This window comes from Onychomys torridus, chromosome 11, assembly GCF_903995425.1.
Source record: "Onychomys torridus chromosome 11, mOncTor1.1, whole genome shotgun sequence".
In the NCBI taxonomy this organism is placed as follows: Eukaryota; Metazoa; Chordata; class Mammalia; order Rodentia; family Cricetidae; genus Onychomys; species Onychomys torridus.
Window position 1 is genome coordinate 57,997,138 of NC_050453.1, and position 23,933 is coordinate 58,021,070.

General features: G+C 47.9%; 1 protein-coding gene across 1 annotated transcript in view; it reads left to right on the top strand.

Moving 5' to 3' along the window:
* Nav1 (neuron navigator 1) overlaps positions 1-23,933 on the top strand; it is a 259,488-nt gene that overhangs the window by 207,804 nt on the left and 27,751 nt on the right. Inside the window, 13 exon segments of the mRNA XM_036202429.1 lie at positions 10,515-10,653; positions 10,974-11,271; positions 12,406-13,099; positions 13,524-13,970; positions 14,537-14,578; positions 15,218-15,366; positions 17,088-17,258; positions 18,368-18,420; positions 19,180-19,203; positions 19,317-19,394; positions 22,577-22,660; positions 22,879-22,914; positions 22,916-22,991. Coding sequence (XP_036058322.1) covers positions 10,515-10,653; positions 10,974-11,271; positions 12,406-13,099; positions 13,524-13,970; positions 14,537-14,578; positions 15,218-15,366; positions 17,088-17,258; positions 18,368-18,420; positions 19,180-19,203; positions 19,317-19,394; positions 22,577-22,660; positions 22,879-22,914; positions 22,916-22,991 — 2,291 coding nt within the window.

Below are 23,933 nucleotides of genomic sequence, written 5' to 3' on the forward strand. Positions count from 1 at the left end.
GTGTGTGTGTGTGTGTGTGTGTGTGTGTGTATGAGAGACAGGGAGGTGAGGAGGGCAGGAGCATACTATGTCACATGGGTGGAGGAGAGGTCAGAGGACAACTTTGGAGGAGTTAGTTCTTACCTTCCACCTTGTTGAGGCAGGGTCTGTCATCATTTCTGCTATGAGAACTATCCCAGGCTAGCTGGCCTGCATCCTTCCTTTGATTCTCCTGTCTTTACCTCCATCTTGCCTTAGGTGTGCTGGGATTACAGACCGATGCCACCACATCCACATTGTATATGGGTTTGGGGGATTGAACTCGGGTCTCCAGGTTTATATAGCCAGTGCTTTTACCCTCTGAGCCATTTTCCTGGCTGAGTATTCTAATTGAACTAAGTTCCAGAAGGGAGTGAGCTGTTCCTGGGAGAGAGGAATGCATGGTTGGTTTACCCCAAGTGCGATAGTAGGAAACACAAATCCATTATGGATGAGGATAAAAGAGCATAGCTGAATTCCATACAAAATACAAGTTACCTATGGGCTGGCTATAAAAGCGCTAATCAGCTGGCGGCAGTGGCGCACATCTTTAATCCCAGCACTCAGGAAGCAGAGCCAGGAGGATCTCTGTGAGTTCGAGGCCAGCCTGGTCTACAGAGCAAGATCCAGGACAGGCAGCAAAACTGCACAGAGAAAACTTGTCTTGATAAAACGGGGCAGGGTGGGGAGCTCTAATCACAGAACATGGGTACCCACTCCTAATTGTTTCTTGAGAGGTCTTCCCTAAGTACACCATAGCAGTGAGCTGAATCCTGAAGGCAGAGCAGAACGCTGAGAAACACCCAACACACACCCGGCATACACAGGACCTTCATGCAGAACACAGCGGAACACAGTACAGTGAAATCTGAGAGCAGGAGGGTAAAAAGACGCTCCAAAGCACCAAGACCCTTTGCTGAGTGTATAGAAAGGGCCCACCAGGGGCAAAACACCATCACAGGACAGAAAGCTGGTGACTAGTGGCTACTGGCTGGCCTGTATGGCACAGAGAACACTCTGGAGTCTCACCGTGCTCAGAGCAAAGTCCTGCTGAAAGTACTAGCTTGCTCCTCCATTGGGGAACTGACTGGCTAAATCTACAACAAAGCACAACGTTGGCTGTTCTACAGAGTAGATGGACCTTCTTCTAAACCATTCAACCATGGTCTGCTTTCTGATATTTATATCACCATTAAAAAAACAAAACAAAACAAAACAAAACCACAAGACTCAAAAAAGAAGCAGAAAGACATGACTAAGGAGGAAAATAGTTGGTAGAAGCAGACCTGCAGATGACATTATATCAGACTTGGCCAATGAGAGGTATAACGTATTCTTCATGAATGTGTTTAAGGTCCTTGTAAAGGTTAAGTGTGTTCTTGAAAAGATAATGAATTTTAACAGTTCACTGGAACGTCTAAGACAGTGTTTATAACCTGTGTGCTCCGCCCCCACACACAGTGCAAGGATTATTTGGAAACAAATTACCAGTCATGTTCGTAGCCATCACCAAGTCGTCACCCCTTTCCTAGAGGTCCTTGCACTCCTGCTTGTGTAAAAGCCAGAAGTTCAAATCCCCGAGTGAGCTAAGTGCCTGCTATTTCAAGATACCATTGTATGCAAAGGTAGATGAGATTCAGTCCCAGCCCACAAAGAGATTTATTCCAGCGAAGAGAGATACAGACTTATCTCCAGGCACAGTGCTCTCACAGAAGAAGAGGTAAGTCAGGAGAAAGAGGGTGAGATGTCTCCTGGCAAGGAGGACCATGGGAAGCCTGTGGAAGAATGGCCAGATGTCCATGTGAGATGTACAGGGCGTGTGTCCACTGATGTGAAAACCCTGGGACAGTGCCCTGACTCCAGAATCTTCATTAGCACCCACATCATTGCACAGTGAAAACAGAGCCAGATTCCCCTGCAAGCTTATGTTCCCAGAGATCAAGTGAGATAGCCGGTCATCTAGGAGGAATCTTAGGGGAAGGAAGATTGGGGGCGGAGGTAAACATTCTGTCTGTTGCACTTGACAAAAATCATAGTTCTAGGTTTTGTGGTAGAAAACAGAAATGAATCTCTCTTGTCTTCTCTGTTGCCCTGTGTGTATTACCCTTAGATCTGTTATGGCGTTTATTTCTTTAAATTGTCTTTTAAATAATTAACTTTTTGTGTGTATGTTTTTTTGAGACAGGGTCTCTGTGACCCTGGCTGTCCTGGAACTTCAGTCTGTAGACCAGGCTGGCTTCAAACTGAGAGATCCGCCCGCCTCTGCCTCTGAGTGCTAGGATTAAGGTTTGCACCACTAGGTACAGCAAGCTTTCTTTTCGGACTATCTTTGGGTCACCAGCTCCCAAATAATGACACAGAGACTTATTATTAATTATGAAAGCTTGACCTTAGCTTAGGCTTTTCCCCAATTAGCTCTTATAACTTAAATTGCACTGTTTTTTGTTTTTGTTTGTTTTTTAATTAATCTATGTTCTACCGTCCGTGGCTCGGTTACCTCTTCTCTGTACCGTCCGTCTGACTTCTTCAGGCCGTGTCTCGCTGGTGGCTCTTAAGGCACTCCTGGTTCTGAGTTTCTGTCTGCCCAGAAGTGCCACCTAGCCTCTCCTGCCTAGCTATTGGCTGTTCAGCTTTTTATTAAACTAACCACAGTGATACATCTTCACACAGTGTGCAAACATCCCACAACAACCAGGCTTATCATTTCACTATGTTTCTAATTGAGATAAAGCTATATAACTTTCCCTCCTCACTTTCCTTCCTCCAACCCCTCTTCAGCTACCCTTCCTCCAACCCCATCCGTGTCCTCCACACTCTCAAGTTGATAGCCTTTTCTTTGATTATTATTGTTACATAAATATGTATGTGTGTGCACAAATACACACACACAACTTGCTGAGTCCTTTTCTGTTATTTGCACGTATGTGGTTTCAGGGCTGACCATTCTGCATTGGACAACCACTAAAGGAGAGGCTAATTTACCTTCTTCCAGCAGTCATTAGTTGCCTGTAGTGTCTAGGAGTGGGACCCCATGAAATATTCCCCCTTGCACATTAATGCTTCATATTGCCATTGTCTTGTTAATACAGCCGTTTCTAGGAGAGACTGTTTCACACCAGATTCACTGGTATTCTGGCCCTTATGATCTTTCTGCTCCCTCTTCTAGATTGTCCTTGAGCCATAGATGCAAGAGCTGTGATGTCGATGTATTTGTTGGGGCTGGGCTCTCCATGATCTCTGCATTGTCTTTGGTTGTGGTTCATGCTGTAAAGAGAGGCTTCTTTGATGAGGGATGGTAGCTAGACTTACCCAGGAAAAGTGGCTCACACACCATGGTATTTATTTCACTTACATACTGTTCTCTACCTTTGGGTTATAAGCTCATTCTGGACAGCCACTAATTTTTGAATGCCTATAGCAGCTGTCCCTGTGTCTATAAATAACAGGCGCTCAATGAATGCTTCGCCGTTTGCAGTAGAATTTAACACAACAAAAAGTCAATAGGTCTTAAAACTTATTGGTCAATCTAATTCTGATTTCTGTCCTCTTAATCGCCTTACTACATTCATAATGGCTCAGGGATATACTGATCAATGAGCTTGGAGTTTTGATTTTACCATATTAGCGGGGAGGAGCTAACGAAGGTTTTACTAAGTGCTACATGTCAGGGTGATTAGGCTTCTGGTGAAATGTGGCATTTGTAAGAGGGAGGATCAGTAGAGTGGGACCAGTGAGAAGGCTTTCACTGGTTCAAGTAAGAGGATAAAGCCTTGAACCAAATCAAAAGCAGGAGAAATGTCAAGGAGAAACAGATGTGAGGGTAAGAGGTAAACAGCCTAAGCTTTGTTTGTTTGTTTGTTTGTTTGTTTTTTAATGAGAAGAGTAAAGCAAGAAACATTGAAGGCAAATACTTAAGTATTGATGGAGCAATGGGAAGAGAGGGGGAAGGATGGTTTTAGTGGAAGGGAGGGTGAGGAATGTTCATTTTAGAAGAAGGGTTGGGAGATGGGGTAACAGCAAATGGGAAAATAAGTAACCTATAGAGAAAACTCTTTAGTTTACCTCTCATAACTTGTTCTAGCACTCTAGAAATTTCCACTTGCAGACAAGCTCTCCATTGTTCTGTTTGCATCAGACCTAATCCCTCATTCGGTTACTCAGTCATTCCCTCTTCTATTCTGCAAGTAGACAACAGTGGTAGAGTGTCATGATCTCTCAGCAACTCTCCCAGAATCAAAATCTCCCACCATTTCTCCTCTACATCAGTTGCCTGGAGGTGGTGGTTGCTTGGATTTATGAAAAGATTAGATTATAAAGTAATATTAAAGTCTCTGCTATTTTTATGTCCTAGTGGCTTTAGGTATAGCTTGTTGCTGCACAGATCTCTTGTCTCCACCTGAGGTCTGCTTGAGAAACAAAAGACAAGTAGGAGAGCCAAAGAGCATTCCATAGTGGCCATGAGAAAGGGCAGAGAGTTTCTCTTTGGGCTGAAAAAATAGAGAGAGAGAAATGGGAGGGAGACAGCAAGGTGGAGCCCTGAGTGAGCCCCGGGGTGCTGCATGCCAGACAGCAGATGCAGTAACTCTCCATCGTCTGAGCGCTGTGCTCCTCTGTATCCTTTGGGGACCAAATGTTCGTGGCCTTTCTTCTCCCTGCTCTCTGGAATGGCTGCTGTTTATTGTGTGGTACTCTGAGTCACTAGCTGACAAACTGCAAACACTCTCCTGAAGATTCTCTGTTCTTCCACCTTAAGCAGGCTTGTGTTTCAGGAAGGACAGTGTCTGTCCAACCGCTCTTCTCCTGTAGCTCTTAGTTGAAAAAAATCTTCTAGATGGTTCTTTCTGTCCCTGTCTGAATCTCCTCAGTGACTCAAAAGCTGCCCACCAGGGTATGTTCAGTCCCCACCCCCCAAAACAAACCCTGTTAAATGTCATCTGGGGCATTTTGCTGCTGATCGTTTGACATATTTCACAACTACCACAAGAGTAAAATGACAATAAAGACTTTTTCTTTTTTCTTTTCTTTCTTTCTTTTTTTTTTTTTTTTTGTTTTGTTTTTTGTTTTTCGAGACAGGGTTTTTCTGTGTAGCTTTGTGCCTTTCCTGGATCTTGCTTGGTAGCCCAGGCTGGCCTCGAACTCACAGAGATCCGCCTGTCTCTTGCCTCCTGAGTGCTGGGATTACAGGCATGCACCACCACCGCCCCGCTTAAAGCTTTCTTTTCTTTTTGTTGTTGTTGTTGTTGTTGTTGTTGCCAGAGCTGAGGATCGAACCCAGGGCCTTGCACTTGCTAGGTAAGAGCTCTACCACTGAGCTAAATCCCCAACCCCGACTTTTTTCTTAAGTCATAAAATCATGAATACAAAGAGTAAGAGAGGAGGCCCATGCATATCATAACACCAACACTCTGGAAGCTAAGGGAGAACATCCCAAGTCAGAGGCCAGTGTGGACTACACATCAAGACCCTGTCTAGGGCTGGCCAAATGGCTCAGCAGGAAAAGGAGCTTGCTGCCAAGCCTAACAACCTGAGTTCCATTTCTGGAACTCACACGGTAGGGAAAAAAAGCAGCTCCACAAGATGCCCTCTGAACTCTACACATGAGCTGTGGCGTGCAGCACACCCCTCTCCAAGCACACACACACAAATAAATAAAACATGGGGAAAGACCCTCTGTAAAAAAAGAGAAGAGGAGCTAATAGTGAAGGGGATGTGTGGCCTGAAAAGGAGAACAGCAAGTGGAACCTGACCTGTGAACCTGGAAGCTGAATCCTAAGCCAGCAGTGAGGGCCGTTTGTACTCCAGAACGCTCAAACATCCGGCAAGTGACAGCATTAGCCACCTTTGTGGAGTGGGCAGTAAGACTAAAACAGCAGGGGATTAGTGACAAGTGCAGAAACCACAGGGACTCTCCTGTCCCCTCCTCCAGTGGCCTTCCCCTCCATCCGCAGACATTTTCTCTGGATAGAGGAAAATGGGGTCTCTGGAGTGTGGACTCCTAACACAGGTCAGCACAGAGTTTGAACCAAAGCCATGGCAGAATGAACGAGACTTTGCATAGGGAATGTTGAGACCTCCTCGCTGCTTCCGCAGCTCAGTGTTCAGACTGCTGGAGTTTGGAAGAGTCACCTCTAGAAAATCTGGCCAACCCAAGAGAAAAGTGCTTAGGTGACTCAGTCCAGTCACACCTACCGTCCTTACGTCCTTGCGTCCATGCGTGCCATAGATGGCAAGTCCAACCCTCTGTGCACTGTGTTCTAGACGACAGCTAGTGTTCCTGACTTAACGCAGGAACGGTCACACATCATTAGACACGTGAGAAAGTCTAGAAAAATCCCATCAGTTGTATCTTATCATTGCTGTCTCTGGTCCAAGTCCTTCTGCCCCCACCCTCGCCCACTTGGGATGACCAATGCAGATAGAACCAAGTAAGGATCTGTGAGAGAAGATTGTAAACCTCCCTTCCAGATGAGCGAATGAGCTCTCAGCAGGTTTGTGAGAGCTGAGGGAAGATATAAAAGAAAGAAGATGTATTGTTTTAAAAAGAACTCTTAGAAATTAAAAATATTATAACAGAAATTAAAAGTCTGAGAGAAGATAAATTTATGGGTTGGTTTTTTGGTTGTTTTTTTTTTTTTTTTTCAGACAAAGTAGCACTAAGAAAAACTTAGGAAACTCAAGAGTATCTACCTAAAAATCCATTCTTTGTATAAAAGACATTTTAGAAGAGAACTGAAAAATAAACATCAAGAGCAAAACTTGGGAGGTAGAGGCAGGAGGATCAGGAGTTTATGGTCATCCTCAGCTACACAGTGAGGTGAAGTCCAGCTTAGACAACGTGAGACTCTCAAGAAGAGAAGGAAGTAGGAAAGAGAGAGCTGGCGAGATGGCTTAGTAGGGAAAAACACTCACCAGGACAGCGTGAAGACTTGAGTTGGGCCCCAGATCTGACAAGAAGACAGAGAGGTAGGTAGTAGCTCGTGTCTGTAAACCCAGCACTTCTAAGACTCTCCCTGCAGGGAGCAGCTAGCCTGCAGAATGCGGGGCAGCAGAAACAACATGGTAGGAGAGAACTGACCCCTACATGTGACCCTCCTAGGAGCCTAGGAGAAGAGGTGCTTCATCAAGACAGCTCAGTTAAAAAAAAAAATGGGTGAGAAGCCCAGCTTAAGTTAAGCACGGAGTCAGTAGGTATAGAGGTGTGGTCTTGCAGAGAATAGAGATGGCCACAAGATATAAGTAAACACACGAAACAGTTAACATTAAGTTACCCTGAAAGTGAGAACAGAGTAGTTTTCCTTCTTCACTTCTGTTTATGCAGTATTTGACTCTGCATAGTACTTTCCTATTCTTTTTTTTAAGAAATATGCTCCCTCCAGTGGAGCACCCCCAATAGAGATGTTTAAGTCTTAGAGAATGACAGTAGAATTTCCCTTTGCACAACCTGCACATTTGCTGGGGAAATTTTAAGTCCTAGCTAGCCTTCTCTGGTAATTTTAGGTTTTTATGTCTCGTTGTAGGAAAGAGCTCAGCAGGAGTGGCTTTGGGAAAACGGGGCCAGAACTCTCTCCTAGAAAATAAACATTTGGGGCTGGAGAGATGCTCAGAGCACTGGCTGCTCTTCCAGAGAACCTGGAGTCAATCCCCAGCACCTGTATGGTGGCTCACAACTGTCTGTAACTCCAGTCTCAAGAGATCTGACACCCTCTTCTGGATTCTGTGAGCACCGTGTATGCATGTACTGTGCAGACACACATGCAGTTAAAACACCCATACACATAAAATAAACAAGAAAATAAAGGAATTTTTAAAGAAGAGAAAGAAACTCCTTGCTGCCCGTTGGTCTTGTCATGGTAAACGAAGGTTTATTCTGGATCCCTGGACTGAAGCAAGCTCTCCATTTTTGCAGAGCCCTTTCCACAGAGGACTGTCCCTGCTGCAGGCCCTTGATTACCAATATTAATCTCAGATGAAAGATTCAGTGCTCCAGGCTTCCTCTGTCTCTGACCTAAGAGAACATGCTGTGAATAGTTTGTTTGTTGGCCTGCCAGAGATCTTATCTGAGCCCATAAGAGTTGATAGGATCATTAAATCAGCATTGATCTTTTCTCAGTATCCTTTTTCTGCAAAAAGGGGTGCGTGGTATCTGAGGGCTGGATAAAAGGGAGACTTAATATATGTTGCATATGTTAAATATGTTGCAGGGGTCATTCAGTAACGGCTATATTTAATAGCAGTAAAATCTAAATAACTCTGCAATGTGTCCTAATCCCCATGTTTTCTCTGCTGTTTCTCAATGTATTTGGCTAAATAACTACAGAGCAACCAAGCCAAATGGCCAAACCACCCACTTTTTTATTCCCAGCACATGAATTAGAGGGAAGCCAGCTGAAATCCAAGCCAGCTCATAAATGACTTGTATGTCTGATTTTTGTTCCATGATCTGAAACTCAAAATAAATAAAAAAAGAAACATTTTCCAAATACCGACAAATTCACACACACGAAAAGTCTCCAGCCTTTTCAGTACACATGTGAAGCTGATAAACCCATTCTGAACAGATAGGACTTAGAGGTTAATTCCCAAGGCACAAACAGACACTCCTATGTAGCCAGTTTATGGAACCTTTGTGTTCAATTTGAGAATCGAGAGCCAAAATGAAGGCTAAAGGTTGTTTTAGGAAGGCCTGGAACAGAAAACCTTTGAAGAAGGGTCCTAAGAGGCAAATTTTGAGCTTAGAAAACAGTGATCATTGCTGAGCCTGGTAGCAAGGGCCTATAATCCCAACTATTCAAGGCAGGAGGATGGATATCTGGGCTATATAGTGAGCTCAGAGCTAACTTGAGCAACTTAGTGAGATTGTGTCTCAAAATTTTTAAAAAGAGAAGTGAAGAGAGTTACTTCATTGGAGATATAGTTCAGTGGCAGGGCATATGCCTAGTATGTGTGAGGCTCTGACTTCTGTCCCTGGTAACACACTAGTGAACGTGGTCCAACAGAAGCCTGTGCCTAGCATACACTCATAGATCAAGGAGGTAGTGGACACACAGAAGTTGCTGTTTGGTTTAGATATTTAGATAAACTGACTATAAAAATATAAAGTTCCTGACTACAACTTGTTAAACTTAAAAATTAAACAGAGGGCCGGGCAGTGGGAATGCACACCTTTAATCACACTCAGTAGGCAGAGGCAGGCAGATTTCTGAGTCGAGACCAGCCTGGTCTTCAGAGTGAGTTCCAGGACAGCCAACACCACACAGGGAAACCCTGTCTTGAAAAACCAGAACCAAGAGCTAGAGAGATGGCTCAGAGGTTAAGAGCACCAACTGCTCTTCCAGAGGTCCTGAGTTCAATTCCCAGCACCCACATGGTGGCTCACAACAATCTGTAATGACATCTGGCACCCTCTTCTGTATACATAATAAATAAATAAATCTTTTAAAAAAAGAAACAAAACAGAACCACAACAATAATAACAAAAGAAAATTGAACCGAGGAAGGATGTTAAGGACTAAGCTATGAAGATATCAAGGTGTAGTAAGGTCATTTTGAATATAGGCCTGGGTCTCCAAATACACATGTTTAAGTTCAGATGTTGGACACATCCCTCCTCAGTACCTCACATCTGATATGTAAATTAGCCATGAACTGAATGGTTTTTCAGCAGGAATCTGGCGCCTCTCTCTGGCCATAGCACCCTAGGGTTAGCGGTCTACCAGAAGAGCAGATGCCCTACTCAGGAGCAGAGCCTGACTCCAGGGGAACAATGAGAAGGGGCAGGTCTGAAAGTTCTAGAAAAGAGAAGTCTGGGTTGGAGAGAGAACTCAGGAATGGGAAGTTTACCTGGGCTCAGTCGCCAGCACAGCAAAAAGGACAGAGAGGCCTTTGTCTGGCCTCTCTTACCAGGTACGGAAAGTTTTAGAAAGTGCAGGGGTGCCTGGAAAACACATCTAAAAGTGAACTAATTACAAGACTGTAAGACCGAAAGCTGTTTACATCAGAATTGTTTTGCATAATTAGATGGATCTAAAAATGCCTTGTCTTTTTTTATGTTATTTATTGCTGTTGTGTGTGTGTGTAAATGGTATGTGTAGGGGTGTGTTCCTGCCACACTGCATGTGTGGAGGTCAGAAGACAACTTTCTGGGGTCGGTTCTCTCCTTCCACCTTTGTGATTGAACGCAGGTGTGCTTGAAAAGCTACTAGTTTACCCATGAGCCGTCTCAGCAGACCCTCCTTGTCTTCATCACGTAGCTTCCTGCTAGGGAAATACACCATGGTCTCTTGCTAACTACCAACTGGTTCTTCCGTTTATAAAAGAATATCACCAAATTACAAGAACACTTAAGTCACACTTGGAATTATTGGCAAACCCAGGGCTAACCCCGTACTTTCTTCTTTCGGGAGAATCGAATAAAACCGTGCATCATCTCTATAAAATGCCGTTTCGAGCACTGGCTTCGGTCTGAACTGCTCACCCGTCTCCCTCCTGTCTTGCAGCTGGGATGAGAGTAGCTCCATCAGCAGTGGGCTCAGCGATGCCTCAGACAACCTCAGCTCGGAAGAGTTCAATGCCAGCTCCTCACTCAACTCCCTCCCGACTACTCCCACGGCTTCCCGCAGGAGCTCTACAATAGTGGTATGTGATTTTGCGAACACGTGGGCCACCAGGTCAAGGTGAGCCACAAAACAAACTAGGCGAGATCTGTGTAGATGTCGTAAATGGTGTCACTGTGACTGCGTGTTGTGCTCACGTCTATTTAGAGTGATACATGTAAGAGCTTTTCCAACTGGAGGAGGGAAAGTGCCCTAGAAATACATAAAGTCTCTTCTCTGGAACACTAGGGATGGAGAGAAACCTTAGTTGACTTAACACTGTGGGATAATCAAGGCCCTTCACCCCACCTTTCTCCCACCCCTGTGTAAGCAGCTTACCCTGCCCTTTTCTCTTCTCCTTAGCTACGCACAGACTCAGAGAAGCGCTCTCTGGCAGAAAGCGGGCTGAACTGGTTTAGCGAATCAGAGGAGAAGGCCCCCAAAAAACTGGAGTACGACAGTGGCAGCCTGAAGATGGAACCTGGGACGTCCAAGTGGCGGAGAGAGCGACCCGAAAGCTGTGAGGACGCATCCAAGGGGGGAGAACTGAAAAAGCCCATCAGCCTGGGACATCCAGGGTCTCTGAAGAAGGGCAAGACCCCACCGGTGGCTGTCACCTCTCCCATCACTCATACAGCCCAGAGTGCCCTCAAAGTTGCAGGTGAGTTGAGGTAAAGGAAGGGACAAGGGTGAAGACCTTTCTTCGATGGTTTTCCTTAAGGGTCACAAACCTAGGGAATGTTAGCAAAGGTTTGCAGAAGCGCTTTAACGTACGATATCTCTTCTGATCCTCAGGATGGTCCTGTGAGTTGGGAAAGTTGGGTGTTACTGTCTCAGTTTTACCAGTGTGGATCTAACTCCAAGGGGTCAGGTGGCTGAGCCACAGTCATAGAGCTGGCGGGCTGACCAGGAAGGAGGGAGTGTACTCACAGGCAGGTTCCTCCCTTCACATGGTCCCCACTGGTTCCTGTTTCCTCCCCTAAGTCGTTCTTCTTAGCATCTAATGGACTAATATGTTAAATGGCTATGAAAAAGAAGTACAGCCAGACGTGGTGGCGCACACCTTTCGTCCTGGCGCTCGGGAGACAGAGGCAGGTGGATCTCTGAATTGGAGGCCATCCTGGTCTACAGAGTGAGTTCCAGGACAGCCAAGGATACACAGAGAAACCCTTTCTCTAAAAGCCAAACAAACAAACAAAAAACTCACAAAAACAAAACAACAACAACAAAGAATCAGAATGTTGTTCCCAAGGTTTATCCCTTCCTGGGGTCACTTCGAGTTTAATTGACATTCCCCTCCAGTGTCTAGACGTTTTCTTACCTAACTCAATGCATCCTCCTTGTTGTCCTTCCTTACCCAGTTATTAGACACACTTCCTTCTTGATCACTTTTGTGGTGGCCTCTGCCACTTTAACCACAATAAACCACCCCACAGAAAACAATAAAAACAAACTAAATGAAAGTCTACTTCCTCCCAAAGTCCCTCTGGCAAGAAACTGTATCTGCTTATCCAGTATCATCTGCCCATATTTAGGACTCTAAATTTTTATAATATATAGACAGTGGTTCCTTTTCCCCTAGAGAGAAAAAAAAAGTGTTTTTAAGATATTATAATAGGTCAGAGGGGTGGTGTGTGTGCATGCCTTTAATCCCAGCATTTCTATGAGTTCGAGGCCAGCCTGGTGTACAAAGTGAGTTCCAGGACAGCCAGGGTTACACAGAGAAACCCTGTCTTGGAAAACAAACCAAAAGATAGGATAGCAACTCTTCCTCTGTCTCCTACCCCCCTTTCAGGCAAGCCTGAAGGCAAAGCTACAGACAAGGGCAAGCTCACAGTGAAGAACACGGGGCTGCAGCGCTCTTCTTCCGACGCTGGCCGGGACCGCCTGAGTGATGCTAAGAAGCCCCCCTCGGGCATTGCTCGCCCCTCTACTTCAGGATCCTTTGGCTATAAGAAGCCTCCCCCTGCCACTGGCACAGCTACTGTCATGCAGACAGGTGGCTCAGCCACTCTCAGCAAGATCCAGAAATCCTCAGGCATCCCCGTCAAGCCAGTAAATGGGCGCAAGACCAGTTTAGATGTGTCCAACAGCGCAGAGCCGGGATTTCTGGCTCCTGGAGCACGGTCCAACATCCAGTATCGCAGCCTGCCCAGGCCGGCCAAATCCAGTTCAATGAGTGTGACTGGTGGGCGGGGCGGACCTCGCCCCGTTAGCAGCAGCATTGACCCCAGCCTCCTCAGCACCAAACAGGGAGGCCTTACACCTTCCAGATTGAAGGAACCTTCCAAGGTTGCCAGCGGCAGGACCACGCCAGCTCCTGTCAATCAGACAGATAGGGAAAAAGAAAAGGCCAAAGCCAAGGCTGTGGCCTTGGACTCAGACAACATCTCCTTGAAGAGCATTGGCTCCCCAGAAAGCACTCCTAAGAACCAAGCAAGCCACCCTCCAGCCACCAAGTTGGCAGAGCTGCCACCAACCCCTCTCAGGTACCCATGCTGGGCAATGTTTTCCTCTTCTGTTTCTCCAGCCTTAGGCGAGATGTGGCACGGCCTGTCCGTTGCTGTCTCTAGATCTTTGTGTGGATCCTTCCGCTCTCCTTGGTGCCATTTCTTCTCTGTTTTGGTAACTCACTTTGTTTCGGCTGTTCCACATCGACAGTGGTACAGTTAGTACCTGTGAGAATGGTTTTGCTGGGTTTATTTGCACATTTCCCATATTGCACGTGTTGTCTCCCTTAAGACTGAAGGTGCCGTAAGTCAGGTGTGGAGTCTTCTTCCGATTGGTTTGCCAACAGCATCAGAGTAAGCCTTTAGCTGAGTAGGCAGCCAGGGAAAAAAGGAACTGGAAAAGGACTACCTGTTGCCCTGTAATTTGTTATTCTGAATATTTTATTATATCTTCACTCCTCAGGACCACAGCTAAAAGCTTTGTCAAGCCACCCTCACTAGCCAATCTAGACAAGGTCAACTCCAACAGTCTGGATCTACCATCTTCCAGCGACACCACCCACGCTCCCAAGGTCCCCGATCTGCATGCTCCAAGCTCATCAGCTGGGGGCGCTCTGCCTTCTTGCTTCACCCCCAGTCCAGCACCCATCCTCAATATTAACTCAGCCAGCTTCTCCCAGGGCCTGGAGCTCATGAGTGGCTTCAGTGTCCCGAAGGAGACCCGCATGTACCCCAAACTCTCAGGCCTGCACAGGAGCATGGAGTCCCTCCAGATGCCGATGAGCCTGCCCAGTGCCTTCCCCAGCAGTTCCCCTGTCCCCACCCCACCTGCCGCCCCTGCTGCCCAGTCTGAGGAAGAGACCGAAGAGCTGCCCTGGAGTGGAAGCCCCAGAGCTGGACAGTTGGACGGGTATGTGGTGGAGACAGAGCTCAGCCTGTCTCATTTGGCCATTAGCCGGTCCATCCATTACCACATTGTGACTTTTGATGTATTTTTTTTTCCCCACATTTTAACTTAATTCCTTTGTAACTCCCTGAGATCTATAGGGTGTTTTCGTTTTGTTCTCATCTTGTACACAAGGAAAACTTTACAAAAAGTTAAATGACATCTCAGAAATCGCATATTAGTTTTATGTCATCTGGCTTTGGCTTCCAAGTGCAAAATCAGTTCTGTTACATCACATCCTGGTTCTCACCTTCCGTAGTAAGGCCTTTTAAATGGCTAACTATACCTTAACTCTTAACAAGTGGGAAACATTTAGCATTTCAAGTACTTGCCAAGTTCTGAGTCAAAAATTCGATTGTGACCATCTTATTATTTGTTTAGAGAGATAGACTTTCATAGTTTGCTGTCCTGTCTCTGGAGGCTATACCCCCAAACCTGTGGTCCCAAACTCTAGTTTCCAAGATGGACTCACATGCGCCCCTCTCTCTCTCTCTCTCTCTCTCTCTCTCTCTCTCTCTCTCTCTTCACAGCACTCAGCGGGATCGGAACACCCTCCCCAAGAAAGGACTCAGGTAACCCTTAAGTATATCTTTTTTTCTACCATATACTCAAGAGTCCTGGCCTGTTAAAAGAAATTTCAGCTGGGTGATACATACCTCTAATCCCAACACTTGGGAGACAAAATAAATAAAATTAAAATCCCAGCCCAAGCTAACCCAGGCCCCACGCATGAATTCAGTGGCCCTTTTAGCCAATCATTTGTGTGTGGTCCTAAGAAATGCCACCCATAGCCCTTTGCAAACTTGCCATCAAGTGTGTTAGCTTTCATAGCAAGTGGTTTTCTTTGCTGTCAAGGGAGAAATGAGTTTGCACCATTGTACCATGTACTTACCTATGTTGTCCTGTGACCGTCCTTGATTCATTTCAGTACCTCATAGTGGGCTTCTGAGGCCACTCACATAGGCAAGGAACAGGAGTGTGGATCCCCCACTGTTAGGATAGCACTACGTTACTCAGCTAGATGGGGATGCCTGGTCACCTGAATGCCTGCACACGGAGTCAGAGTCCTGAGTGGAAGACAAGCCCTAAGGCCTCATCCATCCTTTCTGTCCCCATCCGGAGCTCTCAAGGGACAGGGCATCCCACACACAGCTAAGGCTCTCATGTCACTTTGTAGCAGCTCAGAATGAGTTCCTCTGCCACTTCTCCAGGTACCAGCTTCAGTCCCAGGAGGAGACCAAGGAGAGGCGGCACTCTCACACTATCGGTGGACTTCCTGAATCCGACGACCAGGCAGAGCTGCCGTCCCCTCCTGCGCTCTCTATGTCCTTGAGTGCAAAGGGACAGCTTACCAACATAGGTCAGTGTCTGGGGTCACTCGCTGTGGCAAGAGATGAAGCAGGGGTCACTCTGCAGAGTGAGGCAAAACAGCTAGGCATGTTTGGCTCGAGTTGTAGTGGGTTGCTTTGTGGTGCCTCAGTTTACCAACCCAAATTAAAGATCCTAATGGTATCAGTCTGAATGACAACATGGGAAATCTATAAACAGGTGCTCTATACACAGTACTACCAGGGGCAGCTGCCTACAGGGCGATGCCAACCTGTGGGGCTGGTGAGCTGCAGGCAGAGAAGGGCTGTTGATTTCAGAGAAAGGTCTGTCTCCAAGAAAGAAAGTCCAGATTCACCAACTGCTCTGGCTGAGCCGGGGCCATCCTCGCCCTAAAGGCAGGCTGACTAAGACACATCCTAGACACACCACGCCCTCTTTAAAGCCTGTGGAGAAGGGAGAGCTGGGAGAGAAGGAAGTGGCTCTGTGACTCAGAGACAGGATGGAGAAACACAGGCTTCAGGAGGAGGGCCTGGCTCCAGCTCAGACACACACACACCAGCGCCGGTTCTGGGAAGCACTGTGCCAAGACTGGTTTAATAGGAATCTCTTTAGGACAAGGCTGGGACAGACCTGTCGTTTGCTTGCTCTATCTCTCAATCCATCTCTCCTTTCAGCTGAGTGAAAGAAAGCAGTCCTTTTGTAATAAGGACTTGTAACGAGCCTGTGCGGTGACCATGGGGAATTTGAGGAAAACTAAGAAAGGAAGGGTCATCTGGCTTCTGTGGACTTCTCAGATGCAGGGTGGGACCAGCCTGTGTTCTATCTCCATTGAGGGCCGGAGGAGAAGAAAGGCCATTTGTGCTGTAGAATGAGGGACTGGGCCAAACAGTGATCATCTTAGGGGTTCCAGAGGGGAAAGACAGAGGTGTGAATTCTTCTTCCCAGGCTTTTATAGGCAGGGAGAAACATCCATGGGCCTGCATGGAGGCCTGAGGTCAGAGAGGGGAACTCCACAAGGATAGGAACCACAAAACATAGCCGCCTAGCAAGGGAAACGTGGAGGTGGCCTCTGTGGTCAACAGATCCCGCAGCTGGGGGTTCCATAACCTCGCTGACACTTCCCTCCACTCTGTCTGTCTGATCTTCATTTCAGGGGGTGCCGGGCAGAGAGGCCATAGTCTAGTTTGACATGTGAATGAGAGTGACCTGGAGTGATACCGCTCTTACCGGGGGCCTCACTCCCTTTCATAATGCTGAGCCCACTGGACCCCACAGCCTGGTCCCCTTCTCTGTAGCTGGTTCTGTTTCATCCTCTGGGTCTGAGTCTTGGTCTGAGTTCTCAGTGCCCGCTAAGACAGCTTCCAGTTGTGTCTTCAGGAACCACAGCATCCCATTTTCATCTGCACATCCTCGTGATGTGAAGGTTTCGGGAAAAGCCGCCAGGCCCCCAGCCTAACCTTCAAAAGCAGCAGCTCCAAGGCAGACAGCATTAAGGGGAGCTCCTGACTACAGACCACGGAGTCCTTCTCCATCAGGGCCCAACCTTCTCAGGAGGGGTTACTCCTAATCTCCAGCTGCTTGCACACCCCACCACCCCCTACTGTCCCTTCCTCTCCTCCCTTCCTCCCATTTGCCTTCTCATTGACTCCTGCTCTGTCCCCCACAAGGGACTCAGAGAGCTGATGACCCTGCCTCTTCTCCTGCCTCCCCCCCCCCCTCCCTCTCCCTTCCCCCTTCCCTCTGTCCTTCCAGTGAGTCCCACTGCGGCCACCACGCCAAGAATCACCCGCTCCAACAGCATCCCCACCCACGAGGCGGCCTTCGAGCTGTACAGCGGCTCCCAAATGGGGAGCACCCTGTCCCTGGCCGAGAGACCCAAGGGAATGATTCGGTCAGGATCCTTCCGAGACCCCACGGATGATGGTGAGACTTCATGTTAACGCGGTTCACACTCATTCCAGCTCTGCTGGGTTCCCTCACCCACCACCAACCCACCTCCACTGCCACCACGGCCGCCGCCGCCGCCGCCGCCACCACACACACATATAATTCACAGGACATCAACTTGGGGGCCATTGCAGTTGTCTTCCCAGAACTTTGAAGGGTCTGGGGGCCCAGAAACCTTGGGTGGCACCACCTAGCACTGGGCTTTAGGGATGGAGCATCTACCATTGGGGCCCAGGGAAGGGAAATCGAGATTGGGAAGGGTTACGTGGGACTCCTCAGTGCTCGGAGAACTAGAGTCTCTGTCCTCCTCATTCTGTGTGTAGTCTTTCTTCCCCACGGTCTCTCAGAAGAGATACGGGGACCAAATGGTAGCTCTTAAATCCATCCAAACAAGTAGGCATCTCAGTCCTCTTTCTAGAAGGCTCCAAAGACTAGCTCCCAGGCTGGCCGTCTGATTGTTGATGGTAATCTGGGGTGTTAATAGAAGACCAGGCCGTGGGGTTCACGAGACCTCCATTGTTATTCCCAGGATGCATCCCTCATAGAAGTGTGTTAGCTTGGTTAGTTCTTGCAGTGGGTTCTGTTGAATGATCACAGTATTCCCCACTTCATTTTTTTTTCTACCTGAGTGGTCCCCAGGCTCATAAGCTAGCGCTGCAAGGGTAAGAAGAGGAGGCACAGATGGAATCGGGGTATCGGTCCTGAGCAGCTCTGACAAGAAACTCCCCGCTTTCTGCAACTTCAAGTGCTTTCTTGGCTAAGCCGAGCAGATGCTGACCACCCATGAAAATCTCCTTTCCCTCTCTCTGGACCCCTATGCTCCTCAGTCAGGCTGAGCAAGGGACCACCAGGCCCAGGCTGTCAGAGCCTATTGATGAAAGGGGAGGCTGTCTCTATTCAGGACCATGTCCTTGGATACGTGCCTGCTATGGGCTGCTGGGATATGAACGGGGTGCCCTGTGTGGTTCTTTCCGTTTGCTCCAGATGCCCTCCAGAATCAGTCCAAACTCACCTTGGGGCTCCTCCCAGGAACTTCTGGACCCTGGAGCCTTCTGCTAACCGTCTGTGCTCTCCTTCTCTTTCAGTTCATGGCTCGGTGCTGTCTCTGGCCTCCAGTGCCTCTTCCACCTACTCCTCAGTAAGACCATTAATGTCCCTTCCCCTCGTGCCCCCTCCCCTACCATTCCCCATCCCCTCAGACCTTTGGTTGGGTAACTGGATGGGGATGGGGAACTTACTGTCTCTGCGTTCTACCTTATGGGCCTGGGAGTGGGTGTCGGGGGAAGCACCTGGCACTTGGAGCACTCAGAGGAGCGCCGTGGGTCCTCTCTGTTCTTTCTGGCCGCCAACTCCCAAGCAACTCTGGTGTTCCATTTTACCCCCTCCTTTGAAAGATGAGGACCCCCTTGTGACAGCACTCTTTCCCTGCCACGGGAAGTGGGGAGTGTTTCTAGCACCTGAGATGAGTAGGTTCCCCAGACGAGAGACCCAGTACTGTGCAGATTTGATGTCTACTGTGGGGAACCACCCAGAGCGCCTGGCTCTTCGATATCCTTTAACTCTTAGGCTTCTTTTGACCCCAATTCTTTACTCCATCATGTTGCTAACAATCAAGGTTGGTTTTCGGACCACCTAGACTCATCCTCTCGCCTCTTTGGCAATAACAAGCTTGGCTAAAGAGAAGCACCAGAGAGAAGCCTATTATTTAAACCCGAGTGTAGCTCCGAGCCAGTCCTGTGAGGAGCCAGGGCCAAGAGACAGGGGACGCCTCTCTCTGCATCTCTCCATCACGCTTCTTCCTCTCTCTCCGCCCTGACACTTGGGCCTGGCCTCTGCACCTCCAAAGTAACCAGCTGCTTTTTTCTCTCTTTCTCTCCTTCTGTGCCCACTTCTTCAGGCTGAGGAGAGGATGCAATCTGAGGTAGGGTACAAAGCCTTTGTCTCCGCTTGTTAACACCACCGCACACTCCATTTTCCTTCCAGCCCCTCCACTTCTTCCACCATCGGTAGCTTGCCTTTCTCTTCTTCCCACAGCAAATTCGGAAGCTTCGTAGGGAACTGGAATCCTCCCAGGAAAAAGTGGCCACCCTGACATCGCAGCTTTCTGCCAATGTGAGTACCTGAAAGCAGGGTAAGGCCTAGCTCTGGTTAACACAGGCGATGTGGGAAAGTGAGCTGACGGAGCCTGCCCCGGCTTTAGACCTCTAGGGAGCAGGTTCTGTTCACGGCTCTACAACAGAAAGAAGATTTGGGGACTGTCCTTCACTTGTTCTGAGCCTTCAGTAAGAACCATTTTCCCCACCTTCAATACTTGGTATGGATGAGTTGGTATCTTGTAACCTTTGACCTTCCTAAAGAAAGCAGAGACCAGTGGTTCTGCAGAGGGGCAGAAACAACCTTGCCATTGGACATGGACACAAATAGCAATGCCTTTTAATTACTGGATGCTTTTCCACTGCCCCAGGGTGTGTTTATCTCTTCATCAATGCCACATAACTGAGCAGGACCAGACCTGGTTAGTAGAATTCTGTCTGATGACTCTGCGACCAATTCAAAGCCGAACGCCCATTCCAGCTGCCTATGTGGTTCCCAGTTGGCTCTGCCTCGGGCAGCTGGCAGAATCGATCTGAGCTTTAGCTTTGGACCCAACAGTCTTCATTTCTGCATTTAACCCACCCTCCATATATCCATTTAGAATGACTACCTTCCTCCAGACCTGACCTTAGTTTTTCTGTTCTGAGACACGGGGAGAAATGGAGTTGCCTCATCTACCTCCACAGTGGTAGTTCCTCCCCTGTGACCACACTGCAAGCAGAGAACATAAGAGCCATTTTCTCCCAAAATTGTAAACAACAGCTAAGCTGGGTCTCCAGGAGCTTTCCAAGTGTTTGCACGTGCACACACACACAAACAAACAAAAAACATGCCTGCAATTTCCACAGCACTTTCTGCCCATCTCTCTTCCCTTCCTCTCTGGGGACCTCAGCTGCCAGACCTAAGGCCTAGCCCTTGGAATCAGGTAGTATATCCACCAAGATTTTGCATGTTTCCAGCACATTTTAGAAACAGCTCCCTTACCACATTGGTTATTGTCTTTATTCTTTTTCCCAAATCCTCAGTTCATAAGTCCTGTCCTGACTGATTTGTTTGAAGCTCAGATCAAGCTTCAAACTCTCTGGGACCAAAAGAATTATAAGAGAAACAAGAACCGTCCTATACCACACCCGTCAGGGCCAGTGGCCTAGGTCATGGCCTGCACACCCTAGGAAATTCATGTCTGGGAGATGTTGAAGGGGAGAGGCGCCAGGGAGGCGGAGAACATCATTATTTACACTGCAGTCTGTCAGCCATAGTGCTGTCAAGGCTGGGCTAGTTCCAGAAAATGAATTTAGAGGGTGCATTTTCTTAGAACAGGGAGTTCCATTAGGCTAAGAGAGACCAAACTGAACACCCAGATCTGGTGAGTTCTCAATCTAGAGGTAGATTTTTGCTGAGGGTCAGAGCCCTTCCCTCAAGCCGGAGAGGTGATGCCAGGTTCCAGAGCTCTCCTCAGGATTCCTGATGTTGAACCAAACTGACGCTATGTCGAATGGGACCTCCAAGCTGCTGAAGATGATACATCCTGGCCGGGAAGAGACGCAGGTCACTACTGCATTGCCTCTGATGCTAAACTCTGCAGAAGGATCGCTTGGCCTAATATCCCACAGGCACCCTAATCTGAAGTTGGGATTAGAGTAAGGTTCAGTGTAGGGAAAGAAAGGCAGAAGAGAAGAAGGAGGAAAACCCAGTTCCCCGGATGAGGTGAATCCATGCAGAAATGTATGAGGAGGCCAGGGGCTCTCCAGGCTCTTGAGAAGATTCTCAGGACCATAAGCTGCTTGGTGACAGCATATCATGGTGTAGTTAGAAGTAAACAAGAGGAGCTGAGATTAAGAAGACAGAAGGTAGGGGCTGGGGTGGTGATGGCTCAGTGGTTAAGAGCACTGGCTGCTCTTCCAGAGGACCTGGGTTCGATTCCCAGCAACCTCTTCTGGCCTACATGGTGCCAGATATACATGAAGGCAAAGCACCCACTTACAAATAACATTTTTAAAAAAATTTTAAATGATTGAAGGTGAGAGTTGGGCCTGACAAGGCAAGCTGGAAATCCCAAAATGCTTGAGAGGCTACAGCAAGAGGATTGTAAGTTCAAGGCCCATTTGAATGAGTGAATTCAAGGCCAGCCTGAATAACTTAGTGAAATCTCTCAAATTAAAAAAAAAAAAAAAGAAAAAAGGCAGACTATGAAAGAAAGATGCTTAGCTCATGATATATGTCTACTAGGGAGCCCAGGCCTCAACAGATTTACAGGAAACATGGAAGATACTGCCTCCAGCCTTGTAGGCTCCAAGGGCACTGGCGAAATTTGGCTTGGTGGTCAGAGCCGACAAATCACATTATGAACTAATAGGAGGCAGTGGGTGTGTTGCGGACGTCACAGGGACCTGCCCAAAGCCTCTGCCTCTTGCTAGACTCACCGTTATTCCGGTGCTCTCACTGGAGACTGCCCATCCTTGAGTGGCCCCTTTTCTGCTCCTGTACCTGTCCCTTCACTTTTCCTATACCCTTTACTGCCTGTTGGCTAGCTGGAGATCAAACTGCTAGGTACCTTTCCCCAGCCTCCCTACCAGAAAGCCGGATCTGTGCACTTCAAGAGGAGCCTACAGTTTCCAATGTCGACCTGACACCTAGTGGCCAAAGTGAGGAGTGCCCCTGAAGTGGTTTGCACAGCTTCTGGGTTCCCTCCAGCCCTGCCAGGAATAAGGCAATCTCCAGAGCCTGGAGGAGACAAGAATAGGGAGTCGGCCAGGTGCAGAGGCAGAAAAGCTAAACCGAACAGATTTACCGGAAGGTCATTTGGTACCAGGAGATCCGGCCCTCCATGGTGGAGTTAAAAACAGTGAAGACTGATTCCAGAGGCTGCTGCTCTCCCATCAAACCTTCCTACCGTAACATAAGACGGAGCAGGACTTTACCACCTCTGGTAGGTGGTAGAAACCAGATCTCAAGTTCCTGAGAAGCTCCGAAAGCCTGCCCTACCCTCCACACTGTCATTGGAGAAGCTGGTTCTCTCCAAAAAAACCTATTTGATTCCAACCTTGTCTGCTCAGGGAGATCAATTCTTTAAAACCGCCGAGTTCTGTTTGCGTCGCTCAGCTCTGAGACACAGGACCTCTGTTAAACTAATCCCTTACAGCCATTTCCTCTCCTGCAGCTGCATGGCCCTTAAGTTCTTCTCTGTGTGTTTGTATCAGGCTAACCTGGTGGCTGCTTTTGAGCAGAGCCTGGTGAATATGACCTCCCGCTTGCGACACCTGGCAGAGACAGCTGAGGAGAAGGTGAGCGGCCCAGGGCGGTGAGTTCTAAACCTGCTAGCCAGGGCCACCTCATCCACTCCCCCATCAGCGCCATTTTCTCAGCCTGCCTGTCGATACAGGATCCCATGCCCATCACTCCCAGATCCCTGGCCTTTTCTCCCCGGGCAGTAGCATCCCATGCCCGGTTCACTCTAAGTATCCTGCCATGCAAACAACGGTATGACCATCGTTTCTCCTAGGACACTGAGCTGCTGGATTTGCGAGAAACTATAGACTTTCCTGAAGAAAAAGAATTCTGAGGCCCAGGCCGTCATCCAGGGAGCCCTGAATGCCTCAGAAGCCACACCCAAAGGTAGGGATATTAGCCACAGAGTGAACAGACCTGAAAAAGAACAGGAAAGGACATCATAACGGGGCCCATGACACGCCAACTTTCATACCCAGTTTCTAGAAGCTGAGGGCCCTTAGGTACTCTGCAGTGTGATATCTGGATTGTCCAGTGAGGAGGGCCGGGAGCGTGACCTCATAACCCCTGAGGAGCAGGGCAAGTAGAGGAAACCTGTGATCTCCACAGGCCTACTGCCCTGTCCTCGGCCTTTAGGAGAGGAGAGTCAGAGGAGGCTCAGCAGGGCCTCACCATGGAGCCTTTGCTGCCCCCATCTCCCAAGTGCTGGGATTATAGGTGTGTGCCACTGGGCACAGCTAGAAATCACTCGTTTTTGTTTGTTTTTAAATTTGTACTTATTTTTTAAGTTTTTGTGCAAGTACATATCATATGCTGAATATATTTCCCTCTATCCACTCCTTTCAACCCCTCACCCTTCTGCTCCTCCTCTTTGTCTCCCAGACAGTCTAGGTTATACCATCATGTCACATACCTACACATGTGCTTCTGTGATGTCATATACATATGTATGTGCTTCTGTGCATCCATATACAATCCAGGCACAAATGAGAGAAAGTGAGCTACTTTCTTTCCAAGGTTGGCAAAAAAAAAAAAAATCTTAAGAAAAGGCAGTTTCAAAATCACACAAATGTGTGGTTAGTTTACACACATGTACATGATGTTACCTGGTCATCACTTTGCCACTCCAAGGATTCAACCTGCAATTCAGATGGCATAGCTAGAAACTGTCGAGGTCCACTGGGGCTCTGTGGCAAGTTAGCCTTGGTATTCAGCCATCAATCATGCTTTGCTGCAGACGGTGAAGGTGGGTGCCTATGAGGCAGGGATGCAGCTTGGTAATAGAGCACTTAACCAACATCTACAAAGCTCTGAATTCTGTCCCCAACA